Raw genomic sequence first — 15329 nt, 5'->3', positions numbered from 1 at the left:
TTTGTGCTTGGGCAGCCACATGTGTTTGTGGTTTTGATTTGTTTCTGCGCGATTAATGATATTCACGAACAAATCCACAAAGTTGGCAGAGTTTACCCGGATGTCACATTTCAGGCAGAGTAGTGCCCCTAGGCAATCATATAATATCTACTTGTGTGTTTTAACGTACTCATAATGGCATATTCTGCCAAAGATTTCATGGCAGGCTGCTTTTCATTTGTTGCGTCCCGAAGTCACTGAGCTTCCTTGCCGTCGCATCCAATGAAATTCACAGACCGGAAGCACTAAATTAAACTATCTGATCGATCTGCCAAGGTGTAGATAGTGTTAACATATCGGAACCTTGGCTAGCGAAGATGCCAATACGGACAAGCGAGCATTTTATCTAACTGACATGAACAATCTCTTGACCTTTTCCGTGGTTCTTAACCTAACTGAGTCTTGATGCCAACTCGTCGCTATTTTATCTTCTCCGCATCACCATGCACTAGACTGATTTCAAGTCAAGGCGGATAGCTAACCTTACATTACACGACTTTAGGGTAACTTGAAATTTTAAATCAGACTTTTTCAGAAACAGTGGACGTTCATTTTGGTATCGACAGAAATATTGCAAACGTAGATGTAAATTCACAGGCAAACGCGGTAAGATAAATTGCAGCCCAGCATCAGCCCAAATTAACTCAAATGACCCATCCTTGAGCTCAAAGTACCCGTCAGTAACGTCTAGAAAAACTCAAATAGGACCATACTTTGTGCACTTATATGCAATTACATCTAATTTCCTAGAGCGCTGTTAAATTTCATCAGTCTCTTTTGCTCCGTTGCTTTAGTAACAGCTTCATAAAATTGTCTGAGGTGCTTGCCTGTCTTCTCTTCTGCATAGGTGTAATGTTTTTCTTGTAACCAATGAAGAGAAGTGAGTTCGGATGCCATTCTTATATGTATGGCTCAAAAGTATTTGTTTACTTAGCCTGCTGTTGAACATCTTCGTCACTAACCTCATCCAAACGATCATTCGTTTCAGACGCAGTGGGTGACATTATTTTTCTCTTGTACTCTTTCATGCTCGATATTCCGCAGATTCCTTTTAGTTTTATTTGCCTCAAAATTCTGCCCAACTTTATTTCGTTCTGTTCCTAAGGTCACTCCCAGGTTAACCAACTTATCAATGTCATCCGAATTTGTTTCGGAAAATTTGTACACCATCACCCGTGCTTCTTTAATGAACATGTACTGTGCATTCAAACGATAAAGCTATCTCAATTTATCGGTCACATTCTTGGCATTCCATTCAGATGAGAGGTTTACAACATTGTTTAAAATTTCTATGAATTCTTTCAGGATACTTTGGGAGTCAATAGTTTCTTGACCACGCAACATTTTTATATAAGCAGCCACAGACATGTCTTCAATACGAGAATATTCACATCTCGACTCGACTCGGCTATATATTTCATTCTCTCAATACAAACTTATCAACCTACATAACCCTTCTTATAGAGATTATAACACACCGTAAAGAAAATCAAAACACAACAGAGGCTGATATAAATGCATCCATTTTGCCTGGGTATGCTAGCAGCTTGTATTGATCGCTACCATAGGCTTGCCTGTTTATGTACATTCTGTGGGATTACGTTTCTAGAATCACAACAGAGTAGATATTTATATATATATAAGCTCAGGTAGTATAAAAGGCTGGAGTTTGGACCTTTTTGGAAACCATTTGGGGTCACTGACATTCGTACGAGATGTCTTCCCCTCCCCCCACTGGACTGGCTCACTCACGTGACGTGTGTGTTCGAACCATTGCGGGCAAAATTAAAATTGCTAAACATGTATCGATCGCATGTGGGCTAACTCTGTCATATGGGTAGAGGCGAAAACGCTTGTCAGTGAGCCCAAAGGGTAAGGAAAAGAGTTAAATCTGGTAGTTTCATACTACTTACCATCCATTTTCGTTCTTTATTTAAATAAAATCCTCTCGTTCCCTCATTACACTTAGCTTGGAACAGTCGTACAGTCCTCTCTCTCTCTCTCTCTCTCTCTCTCTCACACACACACACACACACACACACACTTATCAAAACTGAGAACCAAAATTAACTTGAAGACAAAAATTAAAAATCCGCGCATCTGTAACCACATATATTAACATTGGGGGTGCAAATGTCGGTCGGTGTGTTATCAAGCTAAGTAAGCTACCGAAGAGTCCAAATGATACATTTATATCAAACAGATCAATAAAACTTTGACCTATATTATGCAAACAGAACTGAAACGTATGTAAGATCTGCCAAATTCAGACTCACGTGCTTTCCAAAATCTAATACATGAAATATTTGGAAACCTTGAATTTGTAACATTTGTCACCAAGAGAATTCGCTTGACTTAATACCCCCCCCCCCAAAAAAAAAAGGGAAGGGGGTGGGTAGGGTGGGGATGGAATGGGATGTGGTAGGGCTGCCTAATATTGACTTTCTCTTGGCTTTATAATGTTTATTTAATTTGCTATGCCCTATGCACTATTTCGCCTCACTATTACTATTTGCATAAGATGATTGAATAACTTACATCACATCTAATCAGTATAAATTAACATCTGCGGTATCATAAAATAAATAGATAATAATATAACATAAATGCTTGTTATTATAAAATAACTAATAAGCAGCGAATCAACTTCTCTCTGAAGACGACCAAAAAGTGGTTTATACATTAGAATATCTCTCAGCTGTAATTTACCATGGTTATTTTTTACTGGACACCGTTCAATGTGTCATAAAGATGGAAGACAAGGGTTGACAGTTTACCGGTTTTCACATAAATTTATTGATTTATTATACTTTTGGAAAAACCAGATACAAGATAAACAATGGCAACTCGTAGTTTAACAGAAGTTTTCATCTTAATGAGGAATAATGCCCTTCAAAGTCGCAACATATTTTCAGAGCAAGTGAGTACAGTATATTATAATTTACAGTCGAGTATCTGGTATTACATGTATGGCATTATATATAGCATTATACCGGGTGTTATGATATCGTGGGACTTAAAGCTAGCGATCGCCGAATAATTAAATAAAAACACTGACCTTCAAGATATTATATGTGTATGTTTGTGGCTCTTTGCTTAATATTAAAATGCATTTAATTTCCAGTTTAAATGATAACTGCATGAAACGATCGAAAACAGAACCCGTGTAGTTCCAGGATAAGCAAGGGGAATTAATATAATATCCTGATAATACCGTACTAAAATATTTTTACGATGGCATATTCTTGTCCTGGTGATGGGAACTTGATGTACGAAGTGTGATTCAACTTGAAAATTGATGTTGCTGCCATGTCACTTATTCTGCCACCTGTGCTGTCCAAAGGAAACTTGTCAGTCTCAGAGAATGAAAGAAATGGATCTGTAACCACCTGTGATGGAGAGATTTGCACCAGGATTGCCGATGAGAATGGACCACCAACATGAGTATGAAAGTAGATGTAGACCTCAGACAGTTTAAACAACTACAAGTGTTCCAATGAAAAGAAATAAATCATGTACAACAAGTTTTAAAGTCAACCCCTGTCAAATGCAGAAGCCACCAGGAAACAACAACAGTCCATGATTCACATTTGACTAATATTTTCTACCAATGACTCAATCTCTTGGTTCTTGGCACATATGGTAATCACGTGACATAACATCATTGGACATTATTAGACAACAGATTTGTTAGCTGATTTGTTACAATGATAGCAAATTTAAGAAGATACTGATTCATTTGAGAACATGGGGGTATGGTCATTAATATTAAACAGTGATATTCTAGGGTGTATTTTTAAATTAGTATACTTGTCAGCAATCTGACATTTTCACCAAATCAACTGGTTGTGCAGAACTAGTAACTTATGGTCACATAGTGTATATAAGTACATGATAGGTAGCACTATGCAGAAAAGCTGCTGAAAAATAAAAATTTAATGATGCCATAGAATCCACAATATTGTAGAAACCTACCATACATGATCTTGGGAATGATGGTACATGCTAATGAGGTGTTAATATTTTTGTTTTTGAAAAACTTGATCAGCCTCCATGAGTATAATATGGTACCCTCTCAATGTTAAAATAAATCTCAATCCTTTTAGCATGTGACTCTTTATGCATGGTCATCTTGTGTGTGGTTTAGTCCTACATTATAAGATACCTCCCCTTATATTCTTGTTTTTAGGTCACTGTCTAATTACCTAAATAATGGTGCAGTGTAGCATGTTCCGAGGTCTACTGCAATGGGAACAAGAAAGTCAAATTTTCAGGGATATCTCACACACTTGGCATCCCATATTGACTCTCTTCTACAAATTAAAGTCCTATTGCTCTAGATGGACTTCAGTTTTATGTCTCTTTTCTAATAAATTAAAATTCTCACACAATCAAATGGATATGTTTTCAAGTTCCGTTAGCCAAAATTTCAGTTGGCTGGAATGTGATGGAAGCAGGTAATGCCAAAGTCAGATTAAGTTCAAGTATTTCTTTAACAAAATGAATAAAATTATACTAATATTGAAGAAAGTGTTCAGTTAGCTTAGTTGCTTTCAAGATACTTATCATCCTTTTAATCAGTTTGCTTGTATGAGAATTTGAATCGACTAGATAAAGACATCAGAGTAAGTAAAGTCCATCTAAAGCAGTTGGACTTCAGTTTGTAGAAAAGTATTGATATGGGTTGCCATGTGTGTGATATATTCCTAAAAATTTGACTTCATGTTTTGATGTTAGTCAGCCTCAGTACATGTTACACAGTGCCCTTTTTTAGGCAATAAGACGGTTATCTAAAAAAACACAAATATCATGGGAGGCATCTTACATTGTAGAACTAGTGTGTGGTCATTTTAGTATGGCTCTACAGTGTAAGATGTTGACTCATTTACATACAAAAAAACTAGAATTACAGGAATTGGTATCTCTGGTGTTTATAAACCTGTCTTAGTTGGGATAAAAAACAACACAAATGCCATAAATTCTGTGCAGCTAGTTTCACATTTATGTAATGCTTCTTATGGCACAAAATATTTTGATGCTTTTTATTGTAAAATAACAGTTACTTCATTATGTGATGTCATAAATAATATGCATAGTCATAACAATGTTTTATTTATATATATATATATATATATATATATATATATATATATATATATGACAGGATCTAAATGATACACGAGTCTCTAATGATAATAAAATAATGAGAACTAAACAGACAGAAAATAAAAAAAGACACTTTTTGTCATCTAAATGTAACAGACACCGGCGCTCTCAATGTGCAAACATAAGAGAATGTACTTCTTTCAGTAGCGCTAATACAAAAGAGGTATTTTCTCTACATGATAACACTAACTGCATATCAACTGATGTGATTTATTTGATAACCTCTAAATATACCGTGCAATATCTCTACTCGATTTTTCTTTCATGCCTATAGATATTGTGCATGGTGACATGGATAGACTCATAAAAGAAACTTATTGGATTCATAAGTTAGATACTTTGTATCCTATCAGCCTTAATGCCAATGCACTATATAAAATTGTATAATTGTTATTTTTTATATTTTGTGTGTGTATATATATATATATATATATATATATATATATATATATATATATATATATATATATATATTATTACATTGATGTATTGTGTATCCTTTGTAACAATAATTATATGTATGACTGTTTGTCTCTATTTTATTTTATTATGAATCTATGTCTGACTTCCATTTACCAGTGCTTGAAATACAGATTTTTTTTCCCCACTGCCACACAGGATCATCATGATAAAATGCTTACTACTGCTTAATTTCACTGATTGTGTGATTATGAAACAGATGTTAGTTCAGTTTTTAACTCAACATTTATTATTTATTTTAACCTTAAAACAAAACAACAGTAGCTGTATTTCACAAGCAAATTCCCCATTTTGTCAATACAATAGTTAATTTCTCAGGCAGATTAGACTTTTTTGACAAGTCTGATGGACATTTAACTTAGACTATAGGAGGGGTCTGAGGCCACCCAAAATATGTTTCATATTGCACTGGTTTTAAACTTAGGGTAGGTAGGTTTTTTTTTTTCATTTTTCAAATATTGTATATATTTTTATGATTAGATATAAAGTACTATGTGCTTCAAGTACTGGGCTTCACTGGTTCAGTTCGTTGTATGTCTGGGATTATTTTTGTTTTATTTTTGTATTTTTTTACCCGGGGGGGCGGGGTGAGTGCTAGGGTTGGCAATGAAAAACAGGGAAGGTCTGCAGACCAGAAACACTCTTTTTGAGGCCTGATCTTAAATCAGTGTAACCCAGGTGTCACACTCGCATTTGTCATTTTCAAAATGATGTTTTAAAAACAGCTATTTTTAGAAGTTTAGAAAAATATAGCTTCAATAATTTTTGTTTCAGGATGTCTTTGCAAATTTGGCATCTCATGCTATTACTTCATTTTCTATGTGCAGCTGGCAGATGACCGCATGGCCCTGGTCCCAAAGAGTGGCAATATTGATCCAGAGTTGGGCATTGCCAATTCAAGGGCATCCAGATTACCCCCAGAATGGTAAATCATAAAGCTAATATCTTATTCACATTTCATCATTGTCAGTGATTATCATCAGCAGTATATTTTGAAGTATGTTTTATTCAAAAGTTGAAAATTGCATGGTTTTACAAACAAGTAAACTTGACCAGTAGTGAACACTATTTTTAAATTCTATGCCATATATACTAATGTTTGAGGCATGTTGAAACAAAGTGAGGACAGTATGGACCTTAATTTGCCATCATAATCCAAACAAACAAAATAGACCCAGATTTGCCATCACATTATGTGATTGCAGTTCTGGGTCTTTGAGGATCGTGCTACTAGGTGAAGTGGGCAACTAAGTTAGTGATAAACTGTAAACTTACATTCTTCTATTATGAAAGCAAAAATGACTTTAACCTGTGATTCTTTTTGATGTAAAATGGAGATACAGTTGTTTACATCTTTTGAAATACTCCCTCAACCCACCTGAGTAACTCAATGTGGTAAGCCCCAGGCAGATATATTTCATTCAGGTGTTGATATCAATTGTTGCAGACAGAACTAAATTTTGTTGATTTGCAGACATGTATTTTAATAGATGATTGACCATTAACCCTTTCCCCTGCTAGTTATCACTTGTTACCATGGCCCAGTTTCCACAAGTTATCATTTGATGACAAAACAGTTTTTGAAACTTAAGCCATCAATGTGTAAACAATAGTTTGTATTTAAGAATAAAATTGGTGAAAGCATTTTCTAAATATATTTTTTGAAGATTTTAATTGCTTTGCTTGAGTCATTTTCTTTATTGAATCAGTTAGAATGTCAGAGTTTTATATGTTATTAAATGGTTGGTCTCATCTTAAGATTTATGTACCTTTGGTCTCTACATGCACCATATATTTTGGCAATAAGACCTCCACTGAGCATATTGGAATCTATATTGCAATTAATTCTCATTGATAGGCATACCTAGATTACATTAAGACAAATATATATAAATAGTTAAACTTTTCAAAACTTCTTACAAGATATGACAAAAAGATTCACATTTAATTTTGAATTATCTCCCAAAATATGAAGTCATAAAGTTCAGGTTGCTCCATAATGGTAGTGTGGTTTTAATGGATGAAAAATATCACGTGAAGACACCTGTGCATGTATTCTCATGTTCATGTTATACATATTATTTAATTGGCAGTTTGTTAGGTATTTATACCTATTTGTAGTTACAATACTGTAATCTAGGTACTCCTGTCAGTTAAAATTCATTACAATATGTTTTTTCTGCTGTGGTCTTTTGAAGTTATGGCCAAATTGCACTGAATAATATCTCTTCATCAAAACATAACACACTTTAAAGTATTTAAGTACACTACATGCGTTCTTTGCTTATCTTGTACTTCATGATTAGCCCTGACTTCACCCTGTTCAAGCCTAAACGGATAAATTATTTCTCCCTAACATCCATACCAGCTTGACAACCGGGTCTGTGTTGATTGCAGTTGGATCCAGCTTATAGACATGTACATATGTTATATTTCAATTAACTAGGGATTTAAAAATTGGTTACTGCAATCATTTTAAGTCATATCCTTAAAATGGACTGTCTTTTGGAACTCTCTCTCTCTCGTACCACTCTGGTGGCCTAGTAGTTAGAGCGTCCGCCTCGGATGCGGGAGGTTGTGGGTTTGATCCCTGGCCGAGTCATACCAAAGACTTACCAAAATGGTACTAACAGCTGCTTCGCTTGGCACTCAGCATTAAGAGGTTAGTGTTAGGACTGGTTGGTCTGGTGTCAGGATAATGTGTCTGGGTGGGACATCATGCTACTTGTCGGCGACATGATGCCTCAGTGCTAGGCATCACTATAAACTGCCACACTGCAGACATTGTAGCAGTATGACTGAAAAATTGTTAAAGCTACGTTAAAAATCCAAATCACACACAGACACACACACACTTTTTGAACTTCAATGAAAAGACAACCTTTTATGTTATTATAATCTTAAAACAATGTCTGGATGACACAAGCTAGTGGCAGGACTTTACCAGTAAAATAGTGAATGCGGCTGTCTGTTAGTATCCTATACATGTATTACAGTGAGTGAATTATATAATATACTTTTATTTAATTTGATTCAATGTTTGTTTACTTATTATTATTAAACACTGAAAAAATGTTTAAGATTGCCAGTATTGTTGAATCTTCAAGCAATACTACATTATTATTAGGAACATTACAGTGGGCTGATATCATCTTACACATATAAAATATTTAATGAAACTTGTATTTGTGCAAGCATTCCTTTTGGTCATGTTCATCTAGTGCTTAAACTTTTGAATTTATATTTTTTAGGGCAGAAGGTGTTGAAGAAGTGCAGTATGAAATGACTAAAATCAAACAAAAGAGTAAGTACACCGCTGGTACTCAAACATATTTTAAAACTGAACTTTATTTTTTTAATATAAATTTTACACAAGATAAACAGTTCATTGTTTGGCTTTAAAGTTGTCAATGTTACCTTTGACTGGGGGGTGTGTGTAGACCTCAGGTATTCTCATCAATAATGCAGTAATTATTTTGCTTTTTAGAGTCAGTTTTCTTTGTATTACTCACAAATTTAAATTAATTTACTTCTTTTTCTATGAGAATATACTGGTTAAATCATTCTATTAGAGATATCTTTGATATTTGGGCTGTTTTGAAAAATAGCTTGTAATTGGAACAAAGGTCCTCATCCTACTGTACCAGGTAAAGGTAATGTAATTCATGGAAACCCTATTTTAACACAGTGATCTGGGTCCACAGTCTACTAAGCTATTTTGGGTCCACAGAGTGGCATTGTGATATTTATTATATTGTGCAGTATAGAAATAAATCAGTTAACTGAAGAAAATGTTGCATGTATATATTGACTGTCCTGCACAAAATCAGGAATGGAGTTAGGCACAAAAGTAAGGGCTTAAGTACTCAGTTAAAGACTTAAATTATTGAATATTAAATGAGAATTACTTTAATCATAGTAGTGCATAATTAATATTGAACTTTTTGCAGAGAAACATGCAGTTAGTACATACATGTATAAGATATTCGGCAGATGAATAGCACAAATAATTAAGATACATGTGTACTCAGATTGTGACATTTTAACCATTCTGTGTAACTGCATTATGGTTTCTCTGTAAACAGTTCAGTTATTTTCTAAAAGATAGAATAGGGTAATTGAAATAGCATTTTATTAATTAAAAATATATACTAACTGCAGCTTTGCCTTAATTGACAGCAAATTAAGGGGAGTAGTATGTTTGATTATATCAGCTTAACCCTTCATCTCAACCACTAAAGTGGTTCTTTTTCAAAGTCCATGAACAGTACCTACATAACTGATCTGTAGCTCAGCCGAGCATCACAGCGACAATCAGCTGATGTATATCAGTAATCTGTAGACAATGCCTGCATATCCGACACACTTAGGTAAATAAGAAGAATGGAGTCAGATTTTAAGCATATGGGTATAGCCATATAATTGCTTTTAAAACGCAAGTGAAAGACATGTTTTGTTTATTTTAAAAAACATAAAACAATCCATAATAGTTGCAATAGCTTCTCACTGTGGGTTTATTTATGATGATTTGCAGTTACTTAATTATGTTGGAATATAATCAAGTTTCAGATAAAGTCCAGCTGTAGTCGTATTGCTAATTTGTTCTCTCTCTTTGTATGTGATAAACTTATTTTAATAATGATACGTTTAGTACATGGCTGTGTATGCCAGTTGATTGAGCAAACTTTGATGGTTTTCTGTTTTTCCTGGTGTGAACAAACAGTTTTATTTAGTGCACTAAAAATTAACACAAAGAAATATTATCTTTATTATCGATGGTTCTGTGGAAAATAGATTAAGACTTATTAACCATGTTAGGAGCTGGTGTCTTTAAAAATTTACAAGGTAACAACAAAACCTAGTGACATCGATTGCATAAATCTGAGCTGATTATATAAGCCCTCACCCCCTTGGAGACTGTTACTACACACCCCAAGCTATCTGTTAACCTGGCTGAAATCAGAGAATATAGGCACCTTGTCAAATTCTGTCATGTATTTTTCCAATAACACTTCAGTTAAATAGGTACCTGATTAAGATAAACTGTCCAGCAATGTGTTACTCAAGGTCTCAAACTAATATATGCAAGGATATATGCACAAGATTACAATTTTGGAGTTTGAAAATAAGATTTGTGTTGAAGTGTCTGTGAAGAAGAACCAGCCTCCTCAGCTTCTGCACATCAAAATTACAGATGAAAATTTGAAAGTTGCATATTGTTAATGTAAAACCTTGTAGGAACTAATATAGTTTTTGTTTTTATGAACATAATTTTTTTAACAGTTTAATATTCTGAAGTAATGGCAAATATTACTAGAAAATAAAGATTATTGATGTCAATCTTGCATTTTCATAAATGTCATTAATGTATATTCATTACACGAATCTCAGACATTGCCATTAAAGACAAATAAAAACATGGCATCTGGAATGTTTGTGAACTCTAATATGAATTACCTTAGAGCAAATGGCTCAGTATTGGTGTATTCTGGAGACATTTAGCTGTTCAATTGTTTCTAATTAAACAGCTTCCTTGTATCCTTTCCAGGATATCCTGTCTCATCTGTATTGCATGTTCCTCTTACTTATCATATCACCATTTTGTCAACGTATTACAAAGTTTACAAAATTTTGTTTTGCATCATTATTTTGGCCACATGTTTGTTTATGGGTAAAACATAGCGGATGTTTGCCATCAGTGCTCGTTGATTTGATTGATAGGTCAGATCTATGCATTGATTGAGGTGTAGTGAACATTCATGAGAAATAACTTTTAACTTGTGTATTCATTTAAAGAAAATCTAATTTTATTGAAGAACAAAATTCAGTTTGCCTGATCAGCAAAAAAAACTATTTATGTGGCTAAAAACTTTTCAATAATGAAAAAATTAATCAGGAGAAATTGGCAAAGATGTTGTAAGAAATTTAGGAGTCATGCCACGATAGTTGCCTCAATTCACATTATAAAAAGCAATTTTCCAGTAAATTTAAGTGCTCTAGTTTAGTTTAGTAAACACATTTTCTTTTACATTTTTGCACCTAATATTTTGTTAATGATAATAATTTCAAAATTTATGATTGATCTAGTAATGACATTGTTACTTGCATCGGTGGCTATCTGAATTTTCCCAAACATTAAGTGGATGTCAAAATAATAAATCTGCTTTATCAATGGAGTACGTGGAGTTACTATGCCTAATTTTATGCTTATTTTAATTCTTAAATGTGCTATGTATTTAATCAACAGCAGGTATATATGACATCATGGTCTATATTTTTTCACATTATTGGTCTGCTTTTGTGCATTGTATGAACTAAGAGGAAAACTGTGTTAGGAAAATGTATTTATCGCAGTTCAGATGAGTCATTTTAGGTCTCTTGACCATACTGCCAAGTGGTCTTATGTATGGCCTTTCTTGACCATACTGTCAAGTGGTCTTATGTATGGCCTTTCCTGACCATACTGTCAAGTGGTCTTTTGTATGGCCTTTCTTGACCATACTGTCAAGTGGTCTTATGTATGGCCTTTCCTGACCATACTGTCAAGTGGTCTTTTGTATGGCCTTTCTTGACCATACTGTCAAGTGGTCTTATGTGTGGCCTTTCATGACTATACTGCCAAGTGGTCTTATGTATGGCCTTTCATGTACTGTGTATCCACAAACAATTGCTATATCAAGCTTCTCAAAATTAATGGATCAATTTTAACCAAATCTGGCACAGTATCCTGGCATCAAGGACTTTACAATTTGTACTAGTGATGATGATCTGGAATTAAATATGGTTACTTTAAATAAAAATAGCAAAATCCTTCACACAACTTTGCACAAACCACTCCAGAGAATTGTATAAAAGGAAGATCTTTGAAGTTTATACAAATGGTACAAATAGCTCAGTTGGTAGAACATCTGACTCCTAATCCAAGGGTTCAGGGTTTGATCCCTGCCAAGGCCAGACAGGCTCATTATGAGACAGCAAATCAGGGGCTGTGTGGACTCAACTTGTAGGTGAGTATGTATTTCAGTTGATGGATCACTGTTCCTTAAATTCCTATCAAATTATTCACATTGTAATTTGTAGTGAAGGAGCTGGCCACATTGCATGACAAGCACCTGAATAGGCCTACACTTGACGACAGTGTTGATGAAGAGCATGCCATTGAAATTCTTACCCAGGAAATCACACAGGTAGTATGCATACCTTTGCAGTATTTTGTTTATATATGATGCACATCTATGGACTCTGATCCACCATTGTACAATAATAATGTGTCAGAAGATCAGTGTTAATGCTGTTTGCTTACCAACTTTCAGGCAAACATATAGACCCTGATCTGCTGGTGTATTGTGCTGTTACAGCAGATCTTGATGGGGTTACATTAAAGGTTGTTTTATTTTTAGAGCCTATGGATAGCAGATAGCTGTATTGATGACGACACAGTGACAGTGTTGTCAGCTAAATCCCTCTATGGGAACTTTTATCTGATATAACGAGGAACTAAACGTTGAAACAATTTCAGAGAAACATTATAATAGTCATTATGAGTACTAAATTTAATGTGTTGGTAGTAACTAGTCTACCTTGTTATTAATGCTTGAAATTATCAGTTGAGATGACTAGAGGCTTTTGTTCTGTTTTGCTTGGTCTTGAGACCTTAACTGGAGTCCAGCAGAAACACAACTGCCAAAACAAATATGACTAAATATGGAAGAATTCGGAAAGATTAACCTGAGCACCTCCTAGTGGAATGCCGAGTGCCCAGTACACACAGTAGTAAAAATAGAGCCTGATTTCAAACAACAAAAATAGCAATTATTTCACAATAAATTAAACAGAGATTCAACATTGATGATGAACAGTTTCATCACACTGGTGACGAAAAATTATGAACTTACATGAGTATTACCTTAATCCTGGAGAAAAATGGCTACATGTGCCTATTTCTCTCTTAAAATAGAAGATAAGTGATAACAGTTTACAATCATATCACTTACACACTGGGCTTCAAAAATCTTGACCCAGATGATTAATATTTAAACAAATCATTTTTATATGATTTACATATTGGATCAAATTACTTTTCCTTTGTACATATATCAAAAACTTTTACTACAGCTACTATTATTTGCATTGGAAACAGGGGTACAACTTTCCAACGTGAAGGGAATGTAAACAATAAAAGGAGATTATAAATTTATCTCAGACATCAGTGATATGTGCAAATGCACTTAATAAGAATATAGGTTGACAGGTAGTCAGGATTGTTTCAATACCACGTCTTAAGAGAACAAGTTCTTAGTGCATGGATTTATTGATTGCATAGTGTTATGAACTGTCAGGAGAGACCACCTATGAGAGAACATGACATTTTGGCAGGAGGGGTGGTCTTTAAGGTTTCATTCTGCTTTAATGCACTACATATCCCATGATGCCACTAAGCTGATTCACTGCAGTAGCATGATGAATATAATATTTTTGCATCAGAGACAATAATTGCAGTCTGTACATATACAAAAATTGTTTTTTTTTTCCTCTTCACTAACTCCCAGACAGGAACTGCATTAAAGTAGAAACTGGTCTGACTATGGAAAAGGTCAGTTCGATCAGTGTCAGCGTAAAAAACTTACCATGGACAGCTGAGGGACACATGCTTTTACTCAGAGTAGAAACTTGCAATTATGAGTGCATTTTAAGTATTCACTTTGCAAAATAATACATCTCCAAAGAGTGAAAATGTCTGAGACACAGTCATGCAGCTTTCATTCTGTTTCTAGTTGGATCAGTTGTGTACATGTTATACATCATGTAATGTAAGCTACTTTTATTAATGCAACTTATGTTTGTCCAACAGTAGAATTGAAGAAAACTGTTGTGAGTCATGCAACAGTTGCATCAGTTTACACTGTTAATGGGAAACATTTGCATCAAATCTGATCAACTATGTATGTTTGGACATGCTTGAGATATGATCCATTACACACTGTCTGAACATGATAATAATTGGTTAATATTCTTTAGAATATCATCATTGCTTCAGAAGTTGTACTCCACAAAATGATACAAGTTGCAAAATAACATTTTCCACAGCTGTGATCTTGTGGTTGAAGGGCATGCTATTTTGTGTGACACTGCTTGTGGCAGGGACATGTCTATAGTGTGGGATGATATTAGATGGTGGCATGGCCATAGTGTGAGACGCTCCTTGAGGCAGGTGTGCATGGCTATAGTGTGGGACACTACTTGTGGCAGAGAGGCATGGCTGTAGGATGCTCCTTGTGGCATGGGGAATGAGGTGGTGTTGGATACTTTTTGCGGCAGGAGACAGGTCTGTAGAGAGGGACACTAACTGAGGCAAGTGAGCATGGTTATGGTATAGGACACTACTTGTGGCAGGGGGGCATGAATATGGTGTGGGACAATCCTTTAGGCAGGGGGGCATGGCTATGGTATGTGATGCTCCTTGTGGCAGGTGGAGGGGGATGACTATATTGTGGGACACTCCTTGAGGGAGGGGCATGGCTTTAGTGTGGGACACTCCTTGAGGCAGGGGTATGGCGATGGTGTGGGACACTCCTTGTGGCAGGTGGCTTGGCTTTTGTGTGGGACACTTTGTGGCAGGGGGCATATATGGGACATCACTTGTG

At 35.0% G+C, this 15329-nt stretch overlaps 1 protein-coding gene across 1 annotated transcript in view; it reads left to right on the top strand.

The window, feature by feature from the left end:
• Nucleotides 1-2791: 2791 nt before the first annotated feature.
• The window catches only part of LOC149782541 (syntaxin-16-like), a 28615-nt gene continuing 16077 nt past the window's right edge, over nucleotides 2792-15329 (top strand). The window contains exons 1-4 of the mRNA XM_089933972.1: nucleotides 2792-2959; nucleotides 6513-6610; nucleotides 8937-8989; nucleotides 12766-12872. Coding sequence (XP_089790098.1) covers nucleotides 2879-2959; nucleotides 6513-6610; nucleotides 8937-8989; nucleotides 12766-12872 — 339 coding nt within the window. The 5' untranslated portion in view covers nucleotides 2792-2878. The remainder of the gene's footprint in view (nucleotides 2960-6512; nucleotides 6611-8936; nucleotides 8990-12765; nucleotides 12873-15329) is intronic.

The sequence above is a fragment of the Sinohyriopsis cumingii genome, chromosome 15, assembly GCF_028554795.1.
Source record: "Sinohyriopsis cumingii isolate HCF-2022 chromosome 15, ASM2855479v2, whole genome shotgun sequence".
Lineage (NCBI taxonomy): Eukaryota > Metazoa > Mollusca > Bivalvia > Unionida > Unionidae > Sinohyriopsis > Sinohyriopsis cumingii.
The sequence above is the reverse complement of the archived record's forward strand: the minus strand, read 5'-3'. Positions and strand labels throughout refer to the sequence as shown.